Here is a 22,726-nt window from a genome sequence, read left to right as displayed (position 1 = left end):
CGGCTGGGGGCTCCCGCCCGCCCCCCGCCGCCACCGGCCCCGGCCCCGGCCCCGGCCGCCCTCCGGCGGGAGCGCCGCCCCGTCCCGTCCCGTCCCGTCCCGCCCCGCCGCCCAGGCGGCCGCGCCCGCCCCTCGCTCCGGGTATGGAGCGCCTGTGCTGCCCGCCCTGGGGAGGGGACGGGGGCTGCCGGTGTCAGCGGGGCAAACCGAAGCGGAGCGAAAAGCCGCCGTGCTGGTTGCACACGGAAAGATTTGCGGGGAAACGTAGAAAGTCCTGACTTGCTGTCACCCCAGTGCCCGTCACCGGCACGACTTCCTGAGGCTGATGGGGTCATAGAGCCATCGCGCCTGGGAGAGCACCTGGCCGGGAATGCCGCAAACCCGCAAGACGAGTTCTGTCCCTTGATCTGAGACTGGTGTTAGGGAAAGGGGCTTCACCCAGGGGCTGGTCGGACACTGAACAGGCTGCCCAGGGCAGTGGGCACAGCACCAGGCGCGACAGAGCTCAGGAGGCGTTGGGATAACGCTCTCACGGTGAGACACTTGGGGTGTCCCGTGCAGGGCCGGGAGCTGGACTCCAGGATCCCGACGGGTCCCTTCCAGCTCAGGATATTCAGTGTTGTTGCTGTGATACAGAACTGACGGAGGGTGAAGGCCCCGGCCCAAGCGCGGCCCCTTCCCGCCTGTCCCCGTCCAGCACAGCCCGATCCTGAGGGGACAGCTCGGGCACGCGCCTCCCTCACGGCACTCGCGCTCCCGCCAGCCTCTCGCTGCTGGCCCTTTAAGGGGCGGGGCGTCGCCGCGCTCCGGGGCGCTGATTGGCTGGGCGCGCCCCCCTCCCGCCCCTTGCCCCCAGCGGGGGCGCGCGGGGTGGCGGCGGCGGGAGCGCGCGCGATGGTGGCCGGCGGCGCCGCGCGGTTGCTCCCGCTGCTCGCGCGCGCCGCCGCGCTCCGGCTCCGGCCGGCGCTGCCCGGGCGGGCGGGCCCGGGGCGCTGCGCGCTGCGCGCCGGCCGCTGGCCCGCCCTGGCCGCGGCCGTGCCCGCGGCCGTGCCCGCCGGCACCGGCTGGAAGGAGAGGCCGGGGCAGCGCGTCCCGGCGTGGGCGGCGGAGCGAGGCGCGGAGCGGCCGCCCCGGGGGCTGCTGAGGCGCCTGGGGCTGGTGCTGCGGCTGGGTGTCCGCGCCTGCGGGCTCCTGCTGCGCTTCGGGCCGCTGCTGCTGCTCTACCCGCTGAGCCGGCTCTGGCCCGGCTTGGGCGCCCGCTGGCTGCGGCTGCTGCGCAGGGCGGCCGAGGCCGCCGGCCCCACGTGTGTCAAGCTGGGCCAGTGGGCCAGCACCCGCAGGGACCTCTTCTCGGAGGCCTTCTGTGATGAGTTCTCCAAGCTGCACGTCGAGGTGAGCCCGCACCCCTGGGGCCACACCGACGAGCTCTTGAGGAAGGCCTTCGGTGAGGACTGGACGGGCTTCCTCAAGTTCCCGAGCCGGGAGCCGGTGGGCTCGGGCTGCGTTGCCCAGGTGTATAAAGCCTATGCTGACCTGGCCGCCATCGGCGGCTCCCGGGCCCAGGAGCTGGAGCAGCGCTCGGAGCTCAGGTCCGCCTTTGAAGCGTGGGAAGTGTCAGGCTTTAGAGGCCTCCTCGGGTGGCTGAGGAGGAGGAAGAGCAAGGAGATACGGGATGAGAGAAGCAGGGAGGAACTGAGTTCTGCAGGCTGCTCCCAGGGAAGTTCCGGGAGTAGGATGTCCCTTATGGAGCAGAGGGCCAAGCGACTCCCGAACGCAGACCCGTCATCAGCCAGACATCTCGTGCCTGTAGCCATTAAAGTAAGTCCTATGCCGAAATGGTAGAGGTATGAACATGGAGCGTGCTGGATGAGGTCCATCCCATGGAGAGGCATAGCTGGCCAGGGCCAGGTAGAACGAGAAGGGATGCTGTCTCTCCTGGTGTCCTTTATCAGTGCTTTTGTTCCAGCCTGCCTCAATCCCCAGCTCTTGCCAAACGGAGCTCGAGATTTGATGTGGCATGTGGCTACTAGGAATGCCTCCAAAGGCCCAATTTACATTAAACTAATTAGCATTAAGGTTGCTTGCACCTTCCAGACAGCAAGCCTCCTTCTCTGCTCACATGAAGAAATCTGGAATGTGTAAGTGCGTTCCAGCAAAGTTTGTTTAAAGAAACCTTATACTTGAGCAGCTTCAAATACTAAATAATAAGAGACGGGGCAAGACTGAAAGTGGTGCAAAATGTCTTTGGGTGAGATTGTAGCCTCCAGCACTGATACACTGAATTTGACAATGATAAAATGTTTCTCTATGACCTAATCAATGGCAAAATAGGAATTCTTCTGTGGACTAGTCAAGGAAGCTGGTTGCCTCCCATCCCTATAAGCTGGGTTCTGTATATTTGAAATGTATCACTTGAGCTCATTGCAATGGAGTGTCTGGGGCGTTTGATGTTGCCACTGCTGGTTCTTGTGCAGGTCCTGCACCCTGGGCTGGTCCACCAAGTCCAGATGGATCTGTTTCTCATGAAGATGGGCAGCCGCATCATTGGACTCCTCCCCGGGTTCAAGTGGCTCAGTTTGACAGAGATTGTGGAGGAGTTTGAGAAGCTTATGATGCAGCAGGTATGTGCCAGGCCATGGTCCCCAGCTAAACAAAACTGCCCATTGTCTTGCTCTGGCTGCCTCTAACTGTGTTCACACCACTACTTTTAAAGTGGTTAGGTGAAGGCTGGCTTGTTCTTTACTTCTGTTCTTTAGTCTAATCAAATCACATAACATTACTGTAGGAAAGCTTATGTGCTCACAAAGTAGCAAAGCAATGAAAAAAACAATCTTTACTAGATCTAAAATTATTTTTTAGGCTTTGAAAATAATGTTTAGACTTTGAATGTGTTTTGTAGTAGACAGCCTGAACAGCTAGCTAGCCATAGTCAGAGTCCTTTTTGCAGGATTGTGAAAGGTGAACCCTGGTGAGACACCTCTCCTTAGGAAAGAATCTCCAAGCAAGTACTCAGGCATGTGGATTTTTTCTATAATTCTACATATATGTTTGCAGTCTGTACTCACTGAGATATATATATATATATATATATATAGGCATAAATAATGTTTCCACAGAAGTTAATAGCACATTCTCCTCTGTTTTATCATCAGACTCACAGTGTCAGTACAATTTTGCAAACAGATCTGAAAACATCCTGATTTACTAATGTCTTCTAAAGACACACTCCTGGAACATTGCTACTGTCAAACTTACAAAGATCTCACTGCAGGCTTAATTAGGCTTATGTTTCTATGAAATGAGCCATTATCTGCTAATTTCATTTTTGTGTCTAGATTGAAAGTCTGAAGTCTGTAACAAGCTGTTGAAAACCTTAATTATTCTCTACAATTCCAAAATCTCTGCACAGTAAATCCATGTTGGGACCTGTTACTGTGGCCAGATGTGATTCGAGGTCATTCATACCAGTTTGGCAGAGCTTGGGTGGATGTGCAGAAGACTGAGAGCTAGGAGAACATCTGATAGGCTCATTGTAGATTTTTCCCTTTGAATGAACAGGAAATATTCCTGGGGTATTCCTCACTGCCAGACAAGGGAGGTGAGGCAAGGTTATCCTGCCTCCTTGAGCAGTAGGAGACAGTAGGAGAGATGTCCTGGATCACTGAAGAACCAGGGCCTGGACTTGGCATAGTAGACTGTTTTGTATGAATTACATTAAATTTCTTACTGCTACAGCTGCCTGTCTGGCAAGTGAGGCTGTGGCTGCAGTTCTTTTACCCTGTCTGCCTGCCTTGCTGTTTGGACAGTAAACTTCCATTCAGAATAGGATTCAGTTCAGGACCTTGTTGTATTTTTGAATGTAACGTGGTGCTGCTCTGTTTTAAGACATATGCCTCTAGTAAGGCACCAGTATTTAAAAGGTGGGACCTGGCTGTGCACCATCCCTTACCCAGTCTGCTCCTCTTCCATCAGGGAGGCTCTGAGTGTGTAAAAAGCACCACTCTTACTTTGTTTCCACTCTGGTTTTCTGACTGGCTTTGTTGGTATTGAGTATTGCAACTCACACAGGCTCCTGAAGATCTAATCCTAGCTGATTCTCCTTTCCAACCTGCTTTTCTGTTTGTCCCTTGAGATTGACTTACGCTACGAAGCCAGAAATCTGGAGCGCTTCCGACAGAATTTCCTAGATGTCAATTTTGTGAAGTTTCCAACTCCCCTTTGGCCCTTGGTAACAGCAGATGTTCTAGTGGAAACATTTGAGGTAAGAATTGCAGGGTGTGGGTCCAATGGTAGCAGTGAGAAAGCCCCAAGAAGACCATGGCAAGGAGGTGTTTCTTTTTGAGAAGGAGGAATCACAGGCAGAAGGATGCTTTTTTTTCTTATTTGCTTAAGGAGATTGATGTCCTTCCTTAGTGTCTCTTCCACTCTTTTGTTTGCAAACAGTGCATCCCTAAAGACAGGTAGCAGACAGCTCTGTATAGAAGTGAACACTTGGCCTGAAAGCAGGCAGACCAGCAGTGGGTGAAGCCCCCTGTGCTTTGCAAACCAACACCACGCTTCACCTCTCCTCTGTGCTGGGTCAAAGCAAGGAGCTCAGCAATCTGACACTTTCTGATCTCTGCCTCACTTCCTTTGTGGATGTTTGAGTCCCAGACCAAAGCCACTCTCAGGCTTAGTTTTCCTGCATGTGACCCTGGCAAGGGTGTTTCTGTCCCTGGAATACCGTCTGTCTTTCCAAGGAACAAGCCCTTGGTTCTGTCATGTTCTCCATCACACTAGGTGCAGGCTCTTTTTGCCAAGTCCTTTCTAGGGTATTATCATCACCTTCCCCCCACTCGTGGCACCCAGGAAAAGGTGTGTTTGAGGGTGGGATGCAGGGGCTGTTTGACTCCAGCTCTGTCTCTGTTTCAGGAGAGTGAGCCCATCTCACGCTACCTGCACGTGGGGATTGGCACGGAGCTGCGGCAGAGGCTGGCCAGGATGGGCATGGACATGCTGCTAAAGATGGTAGGCACCTGCTTGGGGCTGCAAGACAAGGTTGTTTTCCTGCAGAAGATATTCAGTTTGGATAATAAGACAAAGAGAGGCTAAAGAGAGAAGCCATTTGCTTCCTAGCTGAACCTAGTCTGGGTAAAACCTGGGCTGGACTCGGCCCTGCTTAGGCTCTGACACAGAGCTCTGCCACTGCAGGCAGCACACAGTAGGACTGGCCTGTGCACCTTGGTCAGCCTTTGCTTAGGACACCCACTAATCCACTTAATGAATATTCACCTATTACCCAAGGACCTTAAAGTGCACCATTATTAGCAAATGTCATGTGCTCTGCAGAGATTGTGGATGTGACTCAGAGGGAAAACAATGAGCTGATTTCTTAATTTATCAACTCCTCTAAAACTGCCTTTTTGTTAGGGAGAACTAAATCTGGAGTAAAGACAACAAACCTGGCCAAGTTCAGCTTCTGGCTATCTAGTTCTTCTGTGGCTGAAATAATCCCAAATAGTCTGGAAAGGAGTGTTGAGAGGGTGGTACAAGTGTCTTGTGAGGGGCTGTGAGAACCAGCAGGGAAGAGTTGCAAAGGCTCCTGACAGTACTGAGTGTGTGGGCAGTGCGTGTCAGATGAAATGCTGCTGCTAACTGCAGCAGTGTGCTTGGGCAATAGTGAACCTCCAGTTCTGGCTCCAGGTAGTATGACAGGCTCTGAAATAGCTTTTACCACTCAGAACAGCAATGCTGGAACTAGAATAGTTTTATGCTAAGATTGGTTTCAAATTTTAGGAGTAGGAAAGAATTAGAGGGCAGAAACAACTTTATGTCTATAAGTAAAACAAATACCTCTTTCTTGAGTACTCTGCAGTTCTAGTCCCTTGGTGCCCAGGACCCTCTGTTTCAAGGGCTGTAGTAGAACTGGAAGAAGTGCAGAGGAAGGCAGATAGATGATTAGTCATGTGGAATGTCTTCCATACCAGAATGGTGAAATAATTTGGACTCTTAACTCTGGAAAGCAGAAAGATGAGTAGTTTATGTCAGAGATTATGCAGTCATGAGTGCACAAGAATGAATATGGATCTATTGTGTAGGGTTTCTCAATAAGGAGGACCTAACATAGGCAGAAGTAATTTTTTTCAGGCAACAGCAAAACCATATTTTTTTCACACAGCTCTAATTATTTACGTGGCAGTTGAACAAATTCATAGGAGAAATCCATGAAATACAGAGCTAATCTCCTTGGGGCAGGAAGTCCTGCAGTCCCAGGTCATCAGGAGGGTTGGGAAGGGGGAAGTACTGTTTGGTTCTTGTCCTCTTGCCAGTCCTTTTTGGTGCTAACTGCTGGCAGAGTCAGAGAAGAGCTACACAGATTTATTTCCTCTTCTCTTGTTTTCCTTACATTTCAATAGACTTGTAATGTGGGTTGGTGTGGTGCACTAGACAAACGTACCCATTCACTGTAACCTTTGTCACTGAATGGCAAACAGCCTATTCTTACTGCATTGCCCTTTGCTAAGGCCCACCAGTGTGCCCCAGTTTAGGGCAAATTGCCAAAGGGCACTGCCATTCCCTGCTGGGACTCTAGCAAACACTGGATTGCTTCACACAGCTCTGCTGACTTCCCGAGTACCCGAGCTGGTCTCCAGCAGAAGCCACCTGCTGTGGTGCTGCCCCATCACTGGTAATGACAGAGAACAGACCACAAACAACCCTCTGCCCTTTGCCTGGGGGCTTTTGGCGTCACCAGGTTTGCTTGGAATGAGCTGCTCTCACAATTACCTGTCCTCCAGATCTTCGTTGACAACTTTGTCCACGCCGACCTGCACCCCGGGAACATCCTGGTTCAGGGCAGCACCCACCCAGAGCTGTGTGACAGCCGGGTGCCAGAGCTGTGTGACAGCCAGGTGCCAGAGCTGTGTGACAGCCAGGTGCTGGAGGTGCAGCCAGCCCTGCAGCAGCTGTGCCTGGTGCTGCTGGACGCAGGGATCGTGGCGGAGCTGCAGAGCGCCGACATGCAGAACTTCCGCGCCGTGTTCACGGCTGTGGTCCAGGGACAGGTGAGGCCCCTCTCCAGCATGGGGCTGGCTGGGGAAGGGAGGTGGCTGTGCAATCTGATGGCCAAAGTGACAGTTTTCTATTTGCCCTTGAAAGGAGCCTTGCTAGCATCTTACCCCAAACACAGGGACAAGTTGTTCAGCTGCAGCAAGGAGGCTGCCAGTGTGGAGCATTTTCCAGGCCCCAGGAACTAGGAGGTGCTAAATGGGAGGTATTGGCTGCCCCTTCCTGGTTAGGAGGACCTCTGCTGCAAGTTAGGACTTCCTGGGAGCCCCTGTTGCAGAATCTGTCAGGTTTTGCTACAGAAGAGGAGGGAATGGGTTCACATCTTGATCTGCCCCACATGTTCCTGTCTGTAGCCTTGCTGCTGGAAGGCCCACATGCCTTCCTCCATTTTGCTGTTGTGTCACCATCTATAGAAGAGAGGAAGGAAAACAGGTGTGTGGAGGGGTCTGACCTCTGCTAGGCTTCTCCATGTGAGGAGAACTACATTATCCTCCTCCCCCCTTGAAACTCCCTGTCAGATGGACTGGAGAACCCAGTGCTGGTGTCTCTTGTTCATTCTGGAAACAAGCATTGTGCTCCCACTTACCTGTTGCTGTCTCTCAGCTGCAGGGTGAAGGGCTCACTAACACAGCTCAAGAGGGACATGTTTTGTCTTGGTCTGCTGAAGCATGCCAAAGAATCCATGCTAAACCTGTGTCCAGGCCCATCCTGTGCTGCCAGGGGCACTTCTCAGCTAATAAAAGCAAGAACTGCAAGCATCTGATTGCAAGTCACCAGTGACCAGGTTCTGGTTGTGCTGTTTTTCCTCAGGGGGAGAGGGTGGCAGAGCTGATCCTGCACCATGCCCGTGCCAACCAGTGCCAGGATGTCGAGCGCTTCAAGGCTGAGATGGCAGAGCTTGTGACCAAGGTTCGGGGGAACACCATTGCCCTGGGCAAGGCAAGTGCACCCTGTCACAGTCCCACTTACCTGCAGTTCAGCACTGAAAACTGAAACAAAAAGGTTTTTTGATCAGCTGTTAAAATTCTCCTTGTGTATTGCAGCTTCAGGTGGGAAATCTCCTCTCCAGTGTCTTCAAACTACTGATGACCCATAAGGTGAGGTCCTGTCCCTGTCTGCCTTTAATAGCTGGAAGTTCATCTGGGAAGGGAGAACTACTGGGAGCACGAGGGGCTAACAAGGAGGGGGACTGACTTCTGAAACAAACTGCTAGGAGAGGAACAGCAAGAATGCATCCAAGTGTTGCAGGCATGCTGTTTCTCAGGTCTTATGCACACTCTGCCAAGCCCAATTTCTGTTTTGGTTTTTGGTTTTTTTTTTTTTATTTTCCTTTTTTTTTTTTGGTCTCACTACTTCATGTAATGGTTGATACTAAAAGGAGTATTTTTGTAACACATAGTTTTTCCTACCTTTTTTATAGTCCCTTAGACTATAGATACCTCCTTATAACTGATTATTTGGGGGACAAATTTCCACAGCTGCAAACAACTTTGGAAATCAAAAGACCTGTGGTGTCTTGAACTGGGGTTGTGAGCCACAGGGCTGCACAGTCCAACTGGTGGAGATGCATTATAGTTCCAGGTGTGCAAATGCTCCCCAGCCTTCCCTTCCCTCCCAGCTTAGGCAGAGCTGGTACCTTGGTTGGAGGGGTACAGAAGACAATAATATCCACTGAGTCCATTCAGTCTGTTGTGGTTCCAGGTGAAGCTCGAGAGCAATTTTGCTTCCATCATCTTTGCCATCATGGTTCTGGAAGGACTGGGGCGTTCACTGGACCCTGAACTGGACATTCTGGAGGCAGCCAAGCCACTGCTCATCAAAACTGCAGCTTCTGCCCTCAGATAGACTCCTGTGGCTGCTGCCCTCTCTTTCCCTGTGGTGGGGGGTTACCTGTGCTGTGCTGCCTGGGAGCTGACACAGAGGAGGCTGAAGGTGAGAAGTCACAGGTACCCCAGGGATGTGGCTGCTCTCCACTAATGCTGCCTTCAGTCATTTCAGCCAAGCATGGGATGGTCAGAAGGTCTATTCCAGAAAGCAGGAAGAATTTGCACAATTGGACATTTCCCACTCATTGAACAGTTCTAAGAACTAATGTGGTAGTTTTTAAAAACATCTTCAGAAAGATGTTAACTGATCAAGTCTGTTTTAAAATATATCAGGTGAAATATTTAGTTTACTGACTTACCTGCACTGTGGTATGAGAAATTATGTTCTAGCATCTCCTAAGCAACACATTCAAGCTGAAAAAGGCCAATAAACCTGTTTTTCTTTTGTACTTTTAACTTCTACTTTTATTGTAGAAGTGTCCTAACATCCTGCATGTAGTGGTCTGCTCTTAGTCATTTTGGATGACAACACCAGACCATTTAAATTTTTTCTCAAACTTCTGTACTCTAGTACATTAAGATAGGAGTTTGAATTATAAACAGCATAATGAAATATCTACCTAGGCAGATAAACCTAATTCCATAATAAAAAACAACTTCTGGGAATATTTGTCCTGGTCTTAATTTTTCTGTTTCTGAAACTTAAGAGGTTTCTTTTTTATGCTCTGTGTGATTTTCTCCACTACCCTTGCTGGTGCTCCCCACTCTACTCAAAACCTTAACTGATATGCAGATACTTAGGGGTTTTTTTCCCAGCAGGTTTCAAACCAGAGTCCAAGCATTTTCCTGATGGATCAAAATCACACTGCAAATGTTTAAAATCAAATAAAGCTAGCAGAAGAGCTGGATTACATGTGGCATTTAAAGTCAATTATTTTAATAGCAGTATTAAAATGATTTTATGGCTGCATTTTAATAGTGAGAAATACAGTCTATGAATGATTGGAAATAATGTGGTACTGAATATATTCCCAGACCTACCCTGTGTGAAATAGCAGTAGAGCAGGGTCTCTGCAGTAATCTCTTCTCAGGTGGTTAAGCAATGAAGAGGAAATGCATAAGCAGACAATCTGCTGTTTTATGGTGATTATAAAGCAATGATTGATAGCATATAAATGAAGTCTGAAAAATAAGTTTAGATTCAGCTCAGTATATTTCATGTACTTTCCTTTAATCACTGCATATTCCATTTCCAAGGGCATAAGGATAAAAGCAGGAGCAGAATTTAACACCTTGTAAGTTTTAGGCTTGTTTCTTTAACTCTAACTAGAGTCATAAGCAGGCAGAGCATTGTCCTAACCAGCACAAGATTTTATGTAAAAGAGAACTCAAACAAGAGGAGAAGCCAGCAAACCCCCCAAACATTACCCTGAAGAAAATCTCCATGTGCCACCAGCACCCACGTTCCCTCAGCAGGGTGTGTCCCAGGTCTGGGGCACAACCATCCATGTTCCTGCTGAGCAAATTCCAGCCAGCTTTCCCAGACACTCGACAGACTGGAAACTGTTCCAAATGATGGGATTTCATGTCTAAAATACAAAACTGTGCCTCACACGTAGTTTCCATAATCTGAAGCAAGTTACATTTTTTTCAGACCTTACATTTTGTTTGTTAAAGCCTTCACCTTCTATTTAAGTTCATCTTTCCTTTTCCCTTTTTTTCCTTTAAGCAAAAATCTTAGGATGGCTCACGCACGTACATTATGGATCCTAAAGTTTAAAAATACCCATTTTAGCTATTAAGGTCTCAGAGTAGTTTGTAAACATCTGGATGAGAGACCTAACTTGGTCTTTTTAGGGAAAAGCTGAAGGCATAGCCTCTCTATTATCCCTGGAGGAATGCAGTCTGACATAGCCTGGCAACTGCTGGCCATTCAGATTTGGCAGGATTTCAAAGGAGCTCCCTTTTACAAGTTTTCTTCATTTTACTTTTTTCTTTGTTCTTTTTTTTTTTTTTTTTTAAGAAACTGCCATTATCACTGTTGCTATATTCTAGAAGGAGGCATAAATTTTTATAATGTGCCAGAAAATGTGTATCATGTTTCTAAGTGTATACAGAATGTCAGGCCAAATTTGAATTTTGTATCTAGTTTGGTTCTAGGCATTACTTGAAACAAGGTATCACAAATATTGTATTCATTTTAGCATAATTCTGTGTGAAATAAAGGTATTTCCATATAGCTCTGACTGTTTCAGCAAATAAATTATGCTATGCCCCATTCTCATTTCCTAAATACCTGGCTGAAATTTCTGGTTACTCAGAGCTGATCATATATATGATCATATATTTACATACATTGTAATTTAGCATAATTCTGTGTAAAATAAAGATATTTCCATATAGCTCTGACTGTTTCAGCAAATAAATTGTGCCATGTCCATTCTCCTTCCCTAAATACCTGGCTGAAATTTCTGGTTACCCAGAGCTGATCAGTGCATTTCCTGGGCACAGCCACAGGGAATTTTGTACCTCAGATGATGTGAGGAAGAGGGAACACTTCAGAATGTGACAAGCTTAACCTCCTCCTCCTCCTCTCCTTGGGCACCTCCACTCCCCACGGTGCAGTGCACTAAAACCCCTCCTTTCTGAGGCAGAAAGTGCCTCTAGATGTGCCCTGCTGCTCCCTCTCAGGGGAGGGGGAGCCAGTGACCCCAGGAGGAAAGGCAGGTGAAGGACAGAGCAGTGGAAGTGCATTCTGGCTGCAGTGGAAGGGACATTAGAGACCTCTCCAGGAATCCAAATGCCACCTGTCACACTCTGCACACTGACTCACAGGTGACAGGGCACAGCAGGTCTGTGAACTGCTCCAGGCCCTGCTCACCCTCTGTGCAGCTTCCTTACTCGAGCAGGGATGCCCTGAGCAGCAGGAGCTTCTGTTCCCTGAGGTACTGCTGGAGAGCACAGAGCTTCTGGCCTTCTTTTTCCATCTTCAGATGAGAACTCTCTCTCCTCTGGAACACTCTCACTTTGGCAGCCTGGTGCTGGTTTTGCTGTTTGTCCTGCTCCTGGGATTCTTGTTCCAGCACTTCCTGCCGTGACTGCATTCTGCTCCTCAGCAACTCCTACACAAAGACATTCAAAACTACAGTCAGCCTTCATGCCAAATTTCATCCTCACTCTTCATCTCTGTCCAGCTCTGGGGCCCCCAGCATGGACATGGATCCACTGGAGTGAGTCCAGAGGAGCATCACAAAGATGTTCAGAGGGCTGGAGCACCTCTGTATGGAGCCAGGCTGAGAGCTGGGCTTGTTCAGCCTGGGGAAGAGAAGGCTCTGGGGAGATTTTAGAGCACCTTCCATTGCCTAAAGGGGCAACAAAAGCTGGAGAAGGACTTTTTACAAGGGTGTGGAGTGATGGGACAAGGGGTAATGGCTTTAAACTGAAAAAGAGTAGGCTTAGATTAGATATTAGGAATAAATTCTTTCCTGTGGGGGTGGAGAGGCACTGGCACAGGTTGCCCAGAGAAGCTGTGGATGCCCCATCCCTGGCACACTGGACAGGGGGTTCTGAGGGTTCTGAGCAGTCTGGGCTAGTGGGAGGTGTCCCTGCCCATGGCAGGGGGGTTGGGACTAGATGAACACAATCCAAATCACCCTACAGTACCATGATTCTCACTAGTCAGAAATGGATGTAATCCATGGAAATTAATTTCTTGCATGCAGAAAGACTTCTTTTGTGGCAGAGATAAGGAATTTTAATTTCCACTTTTCATCTTTATACACATGCCAAAAAAAGTTACCCCTTTTATCTCTAAATGATACAGTTATACTGCATGTAAAACAGGTGAAATATACAAATACTCCAGATATTTGTATATACACTTCCACTGCTGGAAACATGGCAGAAGAAGAAAATAACATCTGGAACTGCTCTTACCAGCCTTTCTTTCTCTTGTTCACAGCTCCTGTTGTTGCTTTCTGTCTGCAGCTCCTCTCTCTGCAAACGCCGTGTCTTTAAGAGCTGAAGCCTCTGCCTTGCCTTCCTCTCCTCCTCCTCCTCCTCTGGAAAGCAGGATTCCTTCCTGCTCCTCTCAGCCTCAGCAGCCTGGAGCAGTGCCATGTGCTGCAAAGCTCTCTCTTTGTGCTCCAGCTGTTTCTCCAGCCCTTGCAATGTTCTCTGATGCAATCGCTGCCTGTTTCCAAAACAAAATTGCTCAAATTTCTCATAAAGAAAGAGCAATAAAAAAGAAAGACAGTGCATAAGACACAAAGCAGATATTTTGGCAATCTGTGTTCAGTTAACATTCCAGGACTCTTTGTTAGGTTATGAGGATTAAACCTGTGTCCAGAACAGAGGCAGCAAAAGCCCCAAACGGGCTGGTGCCTGATGTCAGCACTTTTGGTCTGAGAGCAGGACTGGAGGGAATTTGCCCTTGGAGATAATGCTGTGTACCCACCCCTCACACCTCCAGCACCAATTGCATTCCCAGTAGGGATCCCTGTGCAGAGTCCAGCAAAAAGCACCAGGTGGGATGTGCAGGGGCTGAGGGAGAGCAGCAGGGAGCAGATGTTACCAACCTTCCAACCTCTAGCACAAAAAGCAGTCAGTGCCCAGCATCACCTCTGGCTGTCCCTGCGGGTGCCATCTGCCTCTTGCTGCTGCTGCCTCTTCAGCTGCCTCTGTTCTTCTTGCCACCTTCGGTGCTCAATCTTGGCTCTGCTGAAGTCCAGCTCCTTCCACCTCTTCTGAGATGCACCACTAGGGATTGATTTCTGTGAGATAAAATGCAAACTGAACCCTTAGTCCCAGCAGTGTATTTTTCTAATGCACACTGTAAGCACACAAAACCAGAAGAAGCCAGTTTTAATGTCACTCCTGAGGCCTAGAAGCTACAAAGGCTCACAAATGTGATTCCCATAGTGTTGATTCCCATCCAAACAAGTACTGAGTATGATGCTAAAACCTGCAGAAAACAGTAGGCTTAATCAACAAACAGGTGCCTGAAAATCCAGTCTTAAGAGTTCCCCACAGGTCAGTAGGCTGTGCTGTTCTGGTGTTGAGCCAATGCTTAAAACTCCCCAGTTTTTGGGTCAACTTCTGGATTGGATGGAATATCCAGGTTCTGACCATAAAACATAAATTCCTTACTAGATTTTATTAGCAAGAGAAATACCTGCCCCCATCTGGCCAAACCCAGAACATTCCTGAATTCTCTGCAGGTATTCCAACTCTTCACCTTTTGTTGTCTGAGATTTCTACCCATGCTCAAGCAGTCTTTGTGTTTCTTCAGCAGTAGCTTCATTTCAATGCTGTAGTGCTGCTGATCTGTGTTTTTAAATGCACTGTGCCATGTACAGAGATGAAGGAGCACCCATAAGGCCTCTCTTCACAGCCACAGTAAAATATTTATTTGTTTTTGTACTCCTTACAGTGCCCTTTATGAGGAAAGTGCAAGTAAACGCCATCAAATCTTTAGACGTGTACTCCAGTTCCCATTGCTAGAGCTGTGTGGAGCTGGAACAGAGTTCCCCCAAAATATTTTCCTCTGTCAAATGCATCCTGCTTCCTCCTATTCCCAAGTGCAGTCAGCATGTTTCTGCTATCAGCTGCTCCTCTGCAAACAGAATGTCTCCTTCCATCCAGGGCTTTCCTGAGGACAACTCAAATACCACAAGCTGGAAAACACTACAGGACTTTCAAATAATGTTCCTGCCAGTCTTACACAGCCTTTTGACTGGTTTCTCTTAACACATTGATCTGTAAGGCTTGCCAGGGGCTGTAAACAGCTTTGTTCTCCAGTGTATTGCTATTCTTAGCAAAAAAATATGCCTTGTGGGTGTGTTTAATGACACACACAAGGAGAGATCAAAGAAAGAATCAAAGGTGTTTTGTAGGTGGGAGGTGAACAAATGATGTTTTCCAGCAGGTACAGTACCAGCCTAAGGATCAGGAGACTTCTAGTTCCACCCCTGCCCTAACATGCACTCTTTGCTGTGGGCCTCAGATGCCTGCCTAAACTTTCTCTTTTTTGCTTGTTTGTTTTTTTTTTTTTTTTTTTTTTTTTTTTTTACTATCTAGTAGAGCTGGCTGAGAAGCTTGTTTAGAGATTATATCTAATATACAAAAACACTCTGCCAAAAGTGCTGAGCAAAAATACCACAAGTGCCCTGTCCTGCACGAGGGCTCTGAAGTGGAGTCCTTAAATTTCTATTTCTGCATAACCATTATTCTACACAGGCATAATTTCTGTTGCAGCACAAACCTTTGTGGAAGATCAAAGGAGAGAACATTCTCACATGACATAAACAAATCTGCTCATCCTAAGAACTAAACCTCAATACTCACTGTGATGTTTTTGTCTCTCAGAAGCTTTGGGAGATGTGTGGCTCTCCCAGCCAGCAGGGGGGTGGCACTGTTGGGTCTCTGCCCACAGAGGGCTGATCTGATGGTCAGGCTGTCTTTCTCCAGTGACTGATTCACCTGGGCAAAGAAGCTCTGGCACCTGAAAGGAACCAAAGCACTGCTTCCCATGGGAGGGCTCCTCTGGGAATGCTGGACTGGAGCTTCTGCCACTCTGGACTCAAAAAAGCCTTTCAAATAAATAGGGCAAGGGCATATGAGAATATGGGAAGCTTATAAAAAGAAAGCAAATTAAAAGAACAAAAGGTCTGCTCATATGAAATATATTCAAGCAAGGATTTTATAACATTTTCCTATAAGGAAGTGGGACAGTTTTTAGTCTCCACAAAAGAGGTCCCAGCTTTTCAGAAACAAGCTTGCCATTGCATTTAGGCTAGAGGTTTGGCCTGGGAAATTGAGTTTTGCCTGGCACTTCTTACAGCTACTCAGGCTAAAGGATTGTTTATCCCACAGACTGGCATGAACTGCTCTGAAATGAGTAAAAATGAGAAAGCTTTTGATAGGGCAATGCCTGAGCTCACATCCTGCTGAGAGACAGGAGACATTAAATAGGCACAGCCCTGCTAACAGAGCTTTTGGGTAAGTGAGAACAGGAGCAGAGTTTGCTCACACCCTCCTGCTAAGGACAGGGCAGCCCTGAGTGGCAGCTGCTGCATGGAATGGTGCTGGAACACCAGCTGGGAGCCAATGTGCACTCCTGTTTGACTTTTCATTCTCCCTCTTCCAGCAGCGTCACAAAGCAAAAACAGAGAAAGCTTCAGGCTTTCAGATCCTCTTAGATGTCTGCAACTGTCACAAAGCTGAAAACAGCAAGAAATTGTTCAAAAACATGATCCAGCCCCTTCTGGCTGTTCAAGGAACAAAATTCCACCCAGTGACATTATAAAGCAATAATTTTCAGCACAGATAAGAGGATTGTTTTGCAAAAAAGTCCTGGTGAAATCTTGTTGCTATACACAGTTACTGTTAATGTTAAAGATCAATTTTTAAAGTAAGGAATTTTTTATTTATACTGAGCTCTATGATATAGGTTAAAAACCCCCAAAAGCTGCTACTGCAGTAGCTGAGCTGTAAAAGCCCAAAAATCTCAAGTTCCATCTGAAAATTCTTTCACTTTGAGAGAAGATAAATAATTTCTCAAGCCACAGCACCATTAATACCTATATATAAAGATGGCATTATGGTATTTCTTTGTAAAGCACCAAGAATTATGGTGACAGATCTTACACATGATGCTATCCTGCACTGATATTATGTGCTAAGTCTTATGTTTGGGTAAAAGAGCTACAGTTCCAATACCACAATCATGTTCAAAATTAGCTTCAGTTTCAGCATCCTGCTGTCTGCTCTCTGCTTCCTCCTTGTGATCTGTCTCCACTAACCAGCTGTCTGTGTTGACAGCAGCATCAACCACAGCACGAGCCATCTCCCTCTGAGGGCCCTAGAAAGAACAAGAAATGCAACCATAATGCAGACCTGATAAGGAAAAGAATATGATTATTTAATGAGTTTACAGCATAAGATCTTAAGTTGTAACTGAAGTTTAAGAGAGAATGAAGAAAAAACATATTCTGAAAGACAGGCCTGCTCCTGGCATGTGCCAGAGTTTGGATTCTAACCCTTGCAAAGCAATGGAGGTGCTGGTGCACATGAACCTCCTCCTTACTGATCCTCACCCAGTGCCCTGCTCACAAGCACCAAATCAGCTGCTGAGGACTAAATAAGTCTCTTGTGGTCCTTGACTGGGAGAGGGGACACCTCTAACAGGGTGAAGTATGTTAAAAGAATCATGCAAGAGACTGCCTTGGTGGGGAACAATCCCTACTGTAATCCTTATCCAGTGTCAAGTCTTCTGACACTTTTTCTTTTTTTGCCTTTACCTCCCTCATACAGAAGCAGAATGTAGAGGGACTGGGCTGTGCAACACTTCTCATATTCTGCATCCATGGAGGAGGTTCTAGAAGCCTGTTCCAGCCAGGGACAATGACAGATTATTGACAATGACCTGACCCCAGTCAAAGGAAGGCAGTGCAAAGTCTCCCCATTCTTTAGCAGGAAGGCATAAGGAGCAGGCCTTAAACCCCTAGCTTGGTACCAAGGGTAGTAAACTTGCAGTAGCAAAGCAGATAATTACACAATTACCAGACCATTTATTAACAGAAGAACCAGGGTGAACCATTATTTACCTTCTCAGTTTCTATAACCTCATGGTCCTCTTCCAAAGAGGACCTAACATCTTCTGGAATGTTTTCTGTCTCTAATCTCTTCTCTTCCTTTTTCTCTTCCTCTCTGGAAACACTTTCTGAAGAAGCAATCCTCAATTCAGACAGTTCCTGTTCTATTTTCTTGCTGAGCTTGTCTTCAGTGAGGCTTGCTCTGGGGCTGAAGGTGTTTTCCTGCTGCAGTTTGCACTCTGCAGGCCATGTGTGTTCCCAGGCTCCAAGGCAGCCCTGGGGAAGCGAGGTGCACCCCCAGCTGCACTTTGCACAGGGACGAGTGGAATACAGAGCCTCTGGGCAGCAGCCCAGGCCCAGGTGACCCTGTCTGTAGTGCCCTGAGGCTCTGTAACCTGGTGCCACAAGGTTAGGGTAATCCAAGCTTGAATCCACCACCATCTGCCTGGCTGCTAAAGGCATCTGCAGCTCCAGGATGATGCGTTCGCTCAGGGGCACGGGAATGCGCAGAGCTTGGGCAGAAGACACCTCCTTAGTCTGCCCATTCCAGAAATTCACAAGCACTCCCCTCTCATTGTGTGCTGTGCATATTGGGAAAAAAAAAAAAAAAAGGCAAGTAATGGATTAGCAGCATGTCAATCTGTGTGATTTATCTCATAGAGAGCAGGAGGTAAAAGTAATGACTTGTGCTTCAGACAATTCTGTAACAACTTTCATGATTTTATTCTTTACATGTTTAAAATTCGACTTTCTCTTGAATTTCCTGCAAGGAGACAGAAGATATAAAAAAAAAAAAAAATCTCACTTGCCACAGCAGGTGGGATTTTACCCTGAAATAGCAGAAAAGCAGACTAACAGATAATCAGGTGATCCTCAGGAGGATCAGGAAAGGTTTTTGAGTTGTGTTGGGAGGGTGCTATCCCAAACCCCTAGCTTTTTAGGAAGTTTTCACCCACAGAACAAAGCAAAGGCAAATCCTGTGATCTGCATTAATTCTGACCCTGAAAAGATGGCTTAGTGCCAACAATAAGAACAGAATGAAGAGAACCCAAGCAGCAGGAGGTAAATTTTCCATGCTGGAGCTTGATCTCTTCCCTGCAGTGACCAGCTCCCATGGTGAGTCCAGTGCTGCTAAGAAAACCAAAACAGCCAAAGCAGGTACCTGAAGGTGCCTCTGTGTTCTCCACAACCCTCAGCACAGTGCCAGGGCCAAAACGTTTGGCTGGAGCCTCCCATGGTGCCAAGACCCTGTCCCCTGGAGCAAGAGGCTGTCGCCGGGCGTCCTCGTAGTGCACAATGTCATAGAGCGGCGTTTCCTGCTGGCCTCGCTGGAGCCTGCCCTTCAGAGCCCCACTTTGGTCAAACTCAACTAAAAAGCCTTCCCTGGAGCCCTGCAAGAGGAGAACACGTGGTGTGCAAGGCAATCTGCAAGGTGCAGTTAACAGCAAAGCTTAAGTGCTAAGAGGGAAGTGGCAGAAATCCCAGGAAGTGGAATGTGATTTGGGAATGCAGCTTTCCTCTTCTACCAGGGTTTCACTGTACTGTGTCCATACCCCTTCAAAAGTAAATAAAAAGCTGGGGCTTGAGGGGCTGACAGGTTTTTTCTTCCTTTCACTTTGGAGTTAGATTTTAGTAAGAACACAATCAGCAGGCTAAGGCAGAATCTACCAGGAAAATCCCCACAGGAAAAAGAGCAGCCAAAATAAACTGTGTATGATGCAGTTCACCGCAATCAGAAGGATAAAAAACAATCCTTCAGCAATCAGAAGGGTAACAAAGCAGTAAAAAGCCACAACTGTCATAAATTTAAATACTTTAATTGGAACCTTCAGCAGCAAGTGAGGGCAAGATCTACTGCCAGAATCTCAGCCTTCTCTGCAGATCTCTGAGTACACTTACACAAATAATACACAAATACACAAATCAGCTCCAACTGATGTCACTTGTGCCTGTAGCTGTCCCAGTCTGTTCTACCCCACACTGAAGCTCACACACATCCTCACCTATACTAGCACCAAAATTATTTAACTAACCTACAAAATGAACTGGATTTTAACAGAAAACCTGCAGGGGAAATTTTCTGTCTGGCATCCAAAATCATCTCACAATTCCCAGAAACATAGATGGAAAAGAATGAGGAAAGCTCTCAGTTTGGTAAAGAGGAAGTGGACCCTGGAGACAAACATTTTGGACTACTAGCTGCTGTTCAGCTAACTAACTCTGCTGCTAGGCTGGGCAGAAGTAGACAGTAGGAATAAAGGACCTGTTTTGTCCATCTCTGAATAAAAACTCATTATATCTACAAAACCAGATTGGTCTCCAGGCTGTTCTTACTTGCAGGACTCTTCACAGCAAACAGCCAGACAGCACCAGGTAACAGATGAAAACAGGGTGTGGGGAGGCAACAGTGGCTAGGAATGCACTGTAACACTGGAGGGGCACCCCACAGCAAGGGTGAGTATGGGAAAAACAGAAGAAAAAAACCCATACATGCTCTTCCAGGCATGCTCCCAATCAAGAGTTACCTCCACCTCCTGGACAATGTGGCCCAGGTAGTAACAGCCATCAGTTTCTCTCCTTGCCAGCACACGAGCTCCCCTCAGCAGACGGGAAGCCTCCAGGGATAAACCCCTGAAATTCCTTTTGGCTGAGGGTATCAAGGGCATGCAAAAGGGACCTGGGTTCCAGGCACAGACATGACAGCTGTGGAAAATGAAAATACAAGAATTAATGGAAAGCTCGGCAGCAGATACTCTGCAACTTACTGCAGTGCAAACAAACTAAATCAACATGGGACAAAACCCCCACCCTGCAATAACTGCCTTTGTTTCCCAGCTTTTCCTTCTCTGCTTTTCCAGTGACCCACCTATAGATTATGAGCTTACTGTGTTACTGGACATCTTGGCAGCAGAGAGCTACAGGAATCTTTATTAGCTGTGTGGCAGCACTGGACACGTGGGATGGATGTGGAGCTTACCTGGAAGGGGGAAGGAGGAGATGGAAACAGAAAATGAGCATGATTTTTGAACATTTAAATCCTTAAACAGGAATATTGTCTACAAAGTTGAAATTTACTTTCAGTTTATTACTTCTCTTCATAATTCTTCCACCATGTCTTGTGGTATTATGCTGCTTATCTGTAAATTCATCACAAATGGTTTTGATTTTGAGAAAAAGTTTGGAAAGAAGGAACATTAAAAAAAGAACTATATGATAAACCCCCCTTGCACCTGGCTTCTATTCAGCAGCTGGGTGTGTAGCAGGGGTGGGCAGCCAGTGGCCACATGTGCACTGCTGCTGCTGCTGCTGACACAGCTTCCAAGCTCCCCTGGCAAACAAAGCTGAAAGGTCAATGAAAGGACCTGAAGTCAAGGGAGAGTGAAGAAAGTGGGAGTTCTGTCTAGGGGGACAAATTTGCCTCTGCAGGTCAAAGCCAGCAGTGGAGACATCCAGCAGGAATGAGATGGGAAACATGGGATGCTTGAGAACAAGGACACAAGGACAACAGAATGCCAGTGACTCCAAGGCACAAAGACAAAATACAAGGCAGTTGGAAGGGAAAGCTGGCAATAAAATAATGAACTTTTTATCACATCATTCAGCTTTTATGGAAAAACATAAACTTCGTATGGAGCACATTGCAGGGTTGCAACACGTTGACTTGATAAATAAAAACTGGTTGAAAAGTTTGCTGCTATTCCTTGTAAACTGCTGCTGAAAATGGCTCAGATGAGCAGGGAAATTAAAATTCCTTAACTACAAGGCTATCCACTGCTGCTTCAGCTGAGGATGTTAGGTGTTCGGAGTGTTAACAAATGGAGAAGGTATTATTGATTATTTAAAATACCTTCAGGAGGGTCACAGAAACTCTTCTCCAGTTCATTGTGGAGAAGAATCCAATAAAGATTCAGCAGGAACTACAAGTGTGGATTAATCTTACATTGGCATCATACCTTGTCAGGAGGAATAGGGGAGTGCTGGATTCCTTGATGGGACCCTCCTGATAGCCTGGGTACTTCCTCCATTAATTTTTGCTTGCTTCTTTTGTGATCACTTCAGTGTCCCATAAGGCATACCAATATGCATTACTGGATGCAATGGGTTCTCCACAAGAAGTTGGCAGAATTCCTCCAGCCCTTGCTCTGCCATATACCGGTGAACAGATCCACCCACCGGCAGGCTGGGTTTTCCATCCTCCTCAAAGTGCCGCGACTGAAACCGGGCTCAGCTCCAGGAACACTGCTGAGCGAGCAATAGACAGGCAGGCACACCGCTGTAACACCTGTGGGAGAGGGAAAACGGGAGAGAAGAACAAAACTCTCTCAGATGCTCAGGTGGGAATTCTGTATTGGCTGTTTCTATGCCGAGGGGCCGCCCCTGTGTTCCCGCTCCGGCGGCCGGCCCAGAGAGGGGGAAGAGGCTCCGCACCAGCTGCTTCCCCCGGGACAGCCCGGCCCCGAGGGCGAGCCCCGCGTCTCGCTCCTGAGGGAGAGCCCCGCATCCCGGTCCTAAGGGAGAGCCCTGGATCCCGCTCCTGAGGGCGGACTCCGCATCCAGGCCCCGAGGGCGAGCCCCGCATCCTGGCCCCGCCGGGACACCGCCAGTGCCCCGCTGCTCCGCTACCGGACTGCCTGGGCTGGACTGCCCGGCTGCCCCGACATGGACAGCGGGAAGCGCTGCTCCTTCTGCCCCTTCCTTAACCACCACCAGCTGGAGCCACCTTCTCGCCCCGCCCCCCCAAAAAGCAGCGGCTGGGCTGGGGAGCTCGCCCGGCTCTGTGTCCCCCGTGGGCGACGCCAACTTTAGGGAGAACTCACAGAAAACCCGCCGTGGTGCCGCCCCGGCGCTCCCAAGTGCTGAGGGGAGTGAGGGCAGATGTGTGGGGGCAGTGCGTGCTGTCCCCGGGCGCCAGGACCCTTCCGTGCCCCGGGCCGTCTCCCTTTCCCGGGATACCCCCGAGCCCCAGGCTCCCTCCGTCTCCCGAGATACCTCGGTGCCGCGGGCCGTCTCCCTTTCCCGGGATATCTCTGAGCCCCGGGCTCTCTCTGTTTCCCGGGATACCCCGGTGCCGCGGGCTGTCTCCTTTCCCAGGATACCCCCGAGCCCCGGGCTCTCTCAGTTTCCCGGGATACCCCGGTGCCGCGGGCTGTCTCCTGTCCCAGGATACCCCCGAGCCCCGGGCTCTCTCAGTTTCCCGGGATACCCCGGTGCCGCGGGCTGTCCCCGCCCCGGAAGGCGGCGGCCGCGCCAATCGGCGGG

The 22,726-nt window shown here is 48.4% G+C and overlaps 2 protein-coding genes across 5 annotated transcripts; one reads left to right on the top strand and one right to left on the bottom strand.

The window, feature by feature from the left end:
• The first annotated feature begins 894 nt into the window (after positions 1–894).
• Positions 895–9,539, top strand: ADCK2 (aarF domain containing kinase 2). The gene is made up of 8 exons (XM_063154120.1): positions 895–1,818; positions 2,475–2,621; positions 4,133–4,261; positions 4,912–5,007; positions 6,777–7,043; positions 7,858–7,986; positions 8,091–8,144; positions 8,749–9,539. The coding sequence occupies exons 1-8, from the start codon at positions 895–897 to the stop codon at positions 8,890–8,892; spliced, it is 1,890 nt and encodes a 629-aa protein (XP_063010190.1). The 3' UTR covers positions 8,893–9,539.
• Positions 9,540–9,793: 254 nt separating this feature from the next.
• Positions 9,794–22,686, bottom strand: LOC134417183 (inner centromere protein-like). Of its 4 annotated transcripts, none has more exons than XM_063154116.1 (11): positions 22,457–22,686; positions 21,421–21,749; positions 20,353–20,444; positions 19,993–20,170; positions 18,630–18,858; positions 17,480–18,048; positions 16,593–16,734; positions 15,219–15,463; positions 13,494–13,645; positions 12,810–13,065; positions 9,794–11,995 (listed from the first exon to the last, which is right to left on the bottom strand). In XM_063154116.1, the coding sequence occupies exons 2-11, from the start codon at positions 21,490–21,492 to the stop codon at positions 11,771–11,773; spliced, it is 2,160 nt and encodes a 719-aa protein (XP_063010186.1). In that variant the 5' UTR covers positions 21,493–21,749; positions 22,457–22,686; the 3' UTR covers positions 9,794–11,770. The 4 variants fall into 4 exon arrangements, with proteins under 4 accessions (XP_063010186.1, XP_063010187.1, XP_063010188.1 ...); XM_063154117.1 differs by having other exon boundaries at positions 16,596–16,734; XM_063154118.1 differs by lacking the exon at positions 20,353–20,444.
• Positions 22,687–22,726: the final 40 nt, after the last annotated feature.

This window comes from Melospiza melodia, chromosome 4, assembly GCF_035770615.1.
Source record: "Melospiza melodia melodia isolate bMelMel2 chromosome 4, bMelMel2.pri, whole genome shotgun sequence".
Taxonomy (NCBI): Eukaryota; Metazoa; Chordata; class Aves; order Passeriformes; family Passerellidae; genus Melospiza; species Melospiza melodia.
The sequence above is the reverse complement of the archived record's forward strand: the minus strand, read 5'-3'. Positions and strand labels throughout refer to the sequence as shown.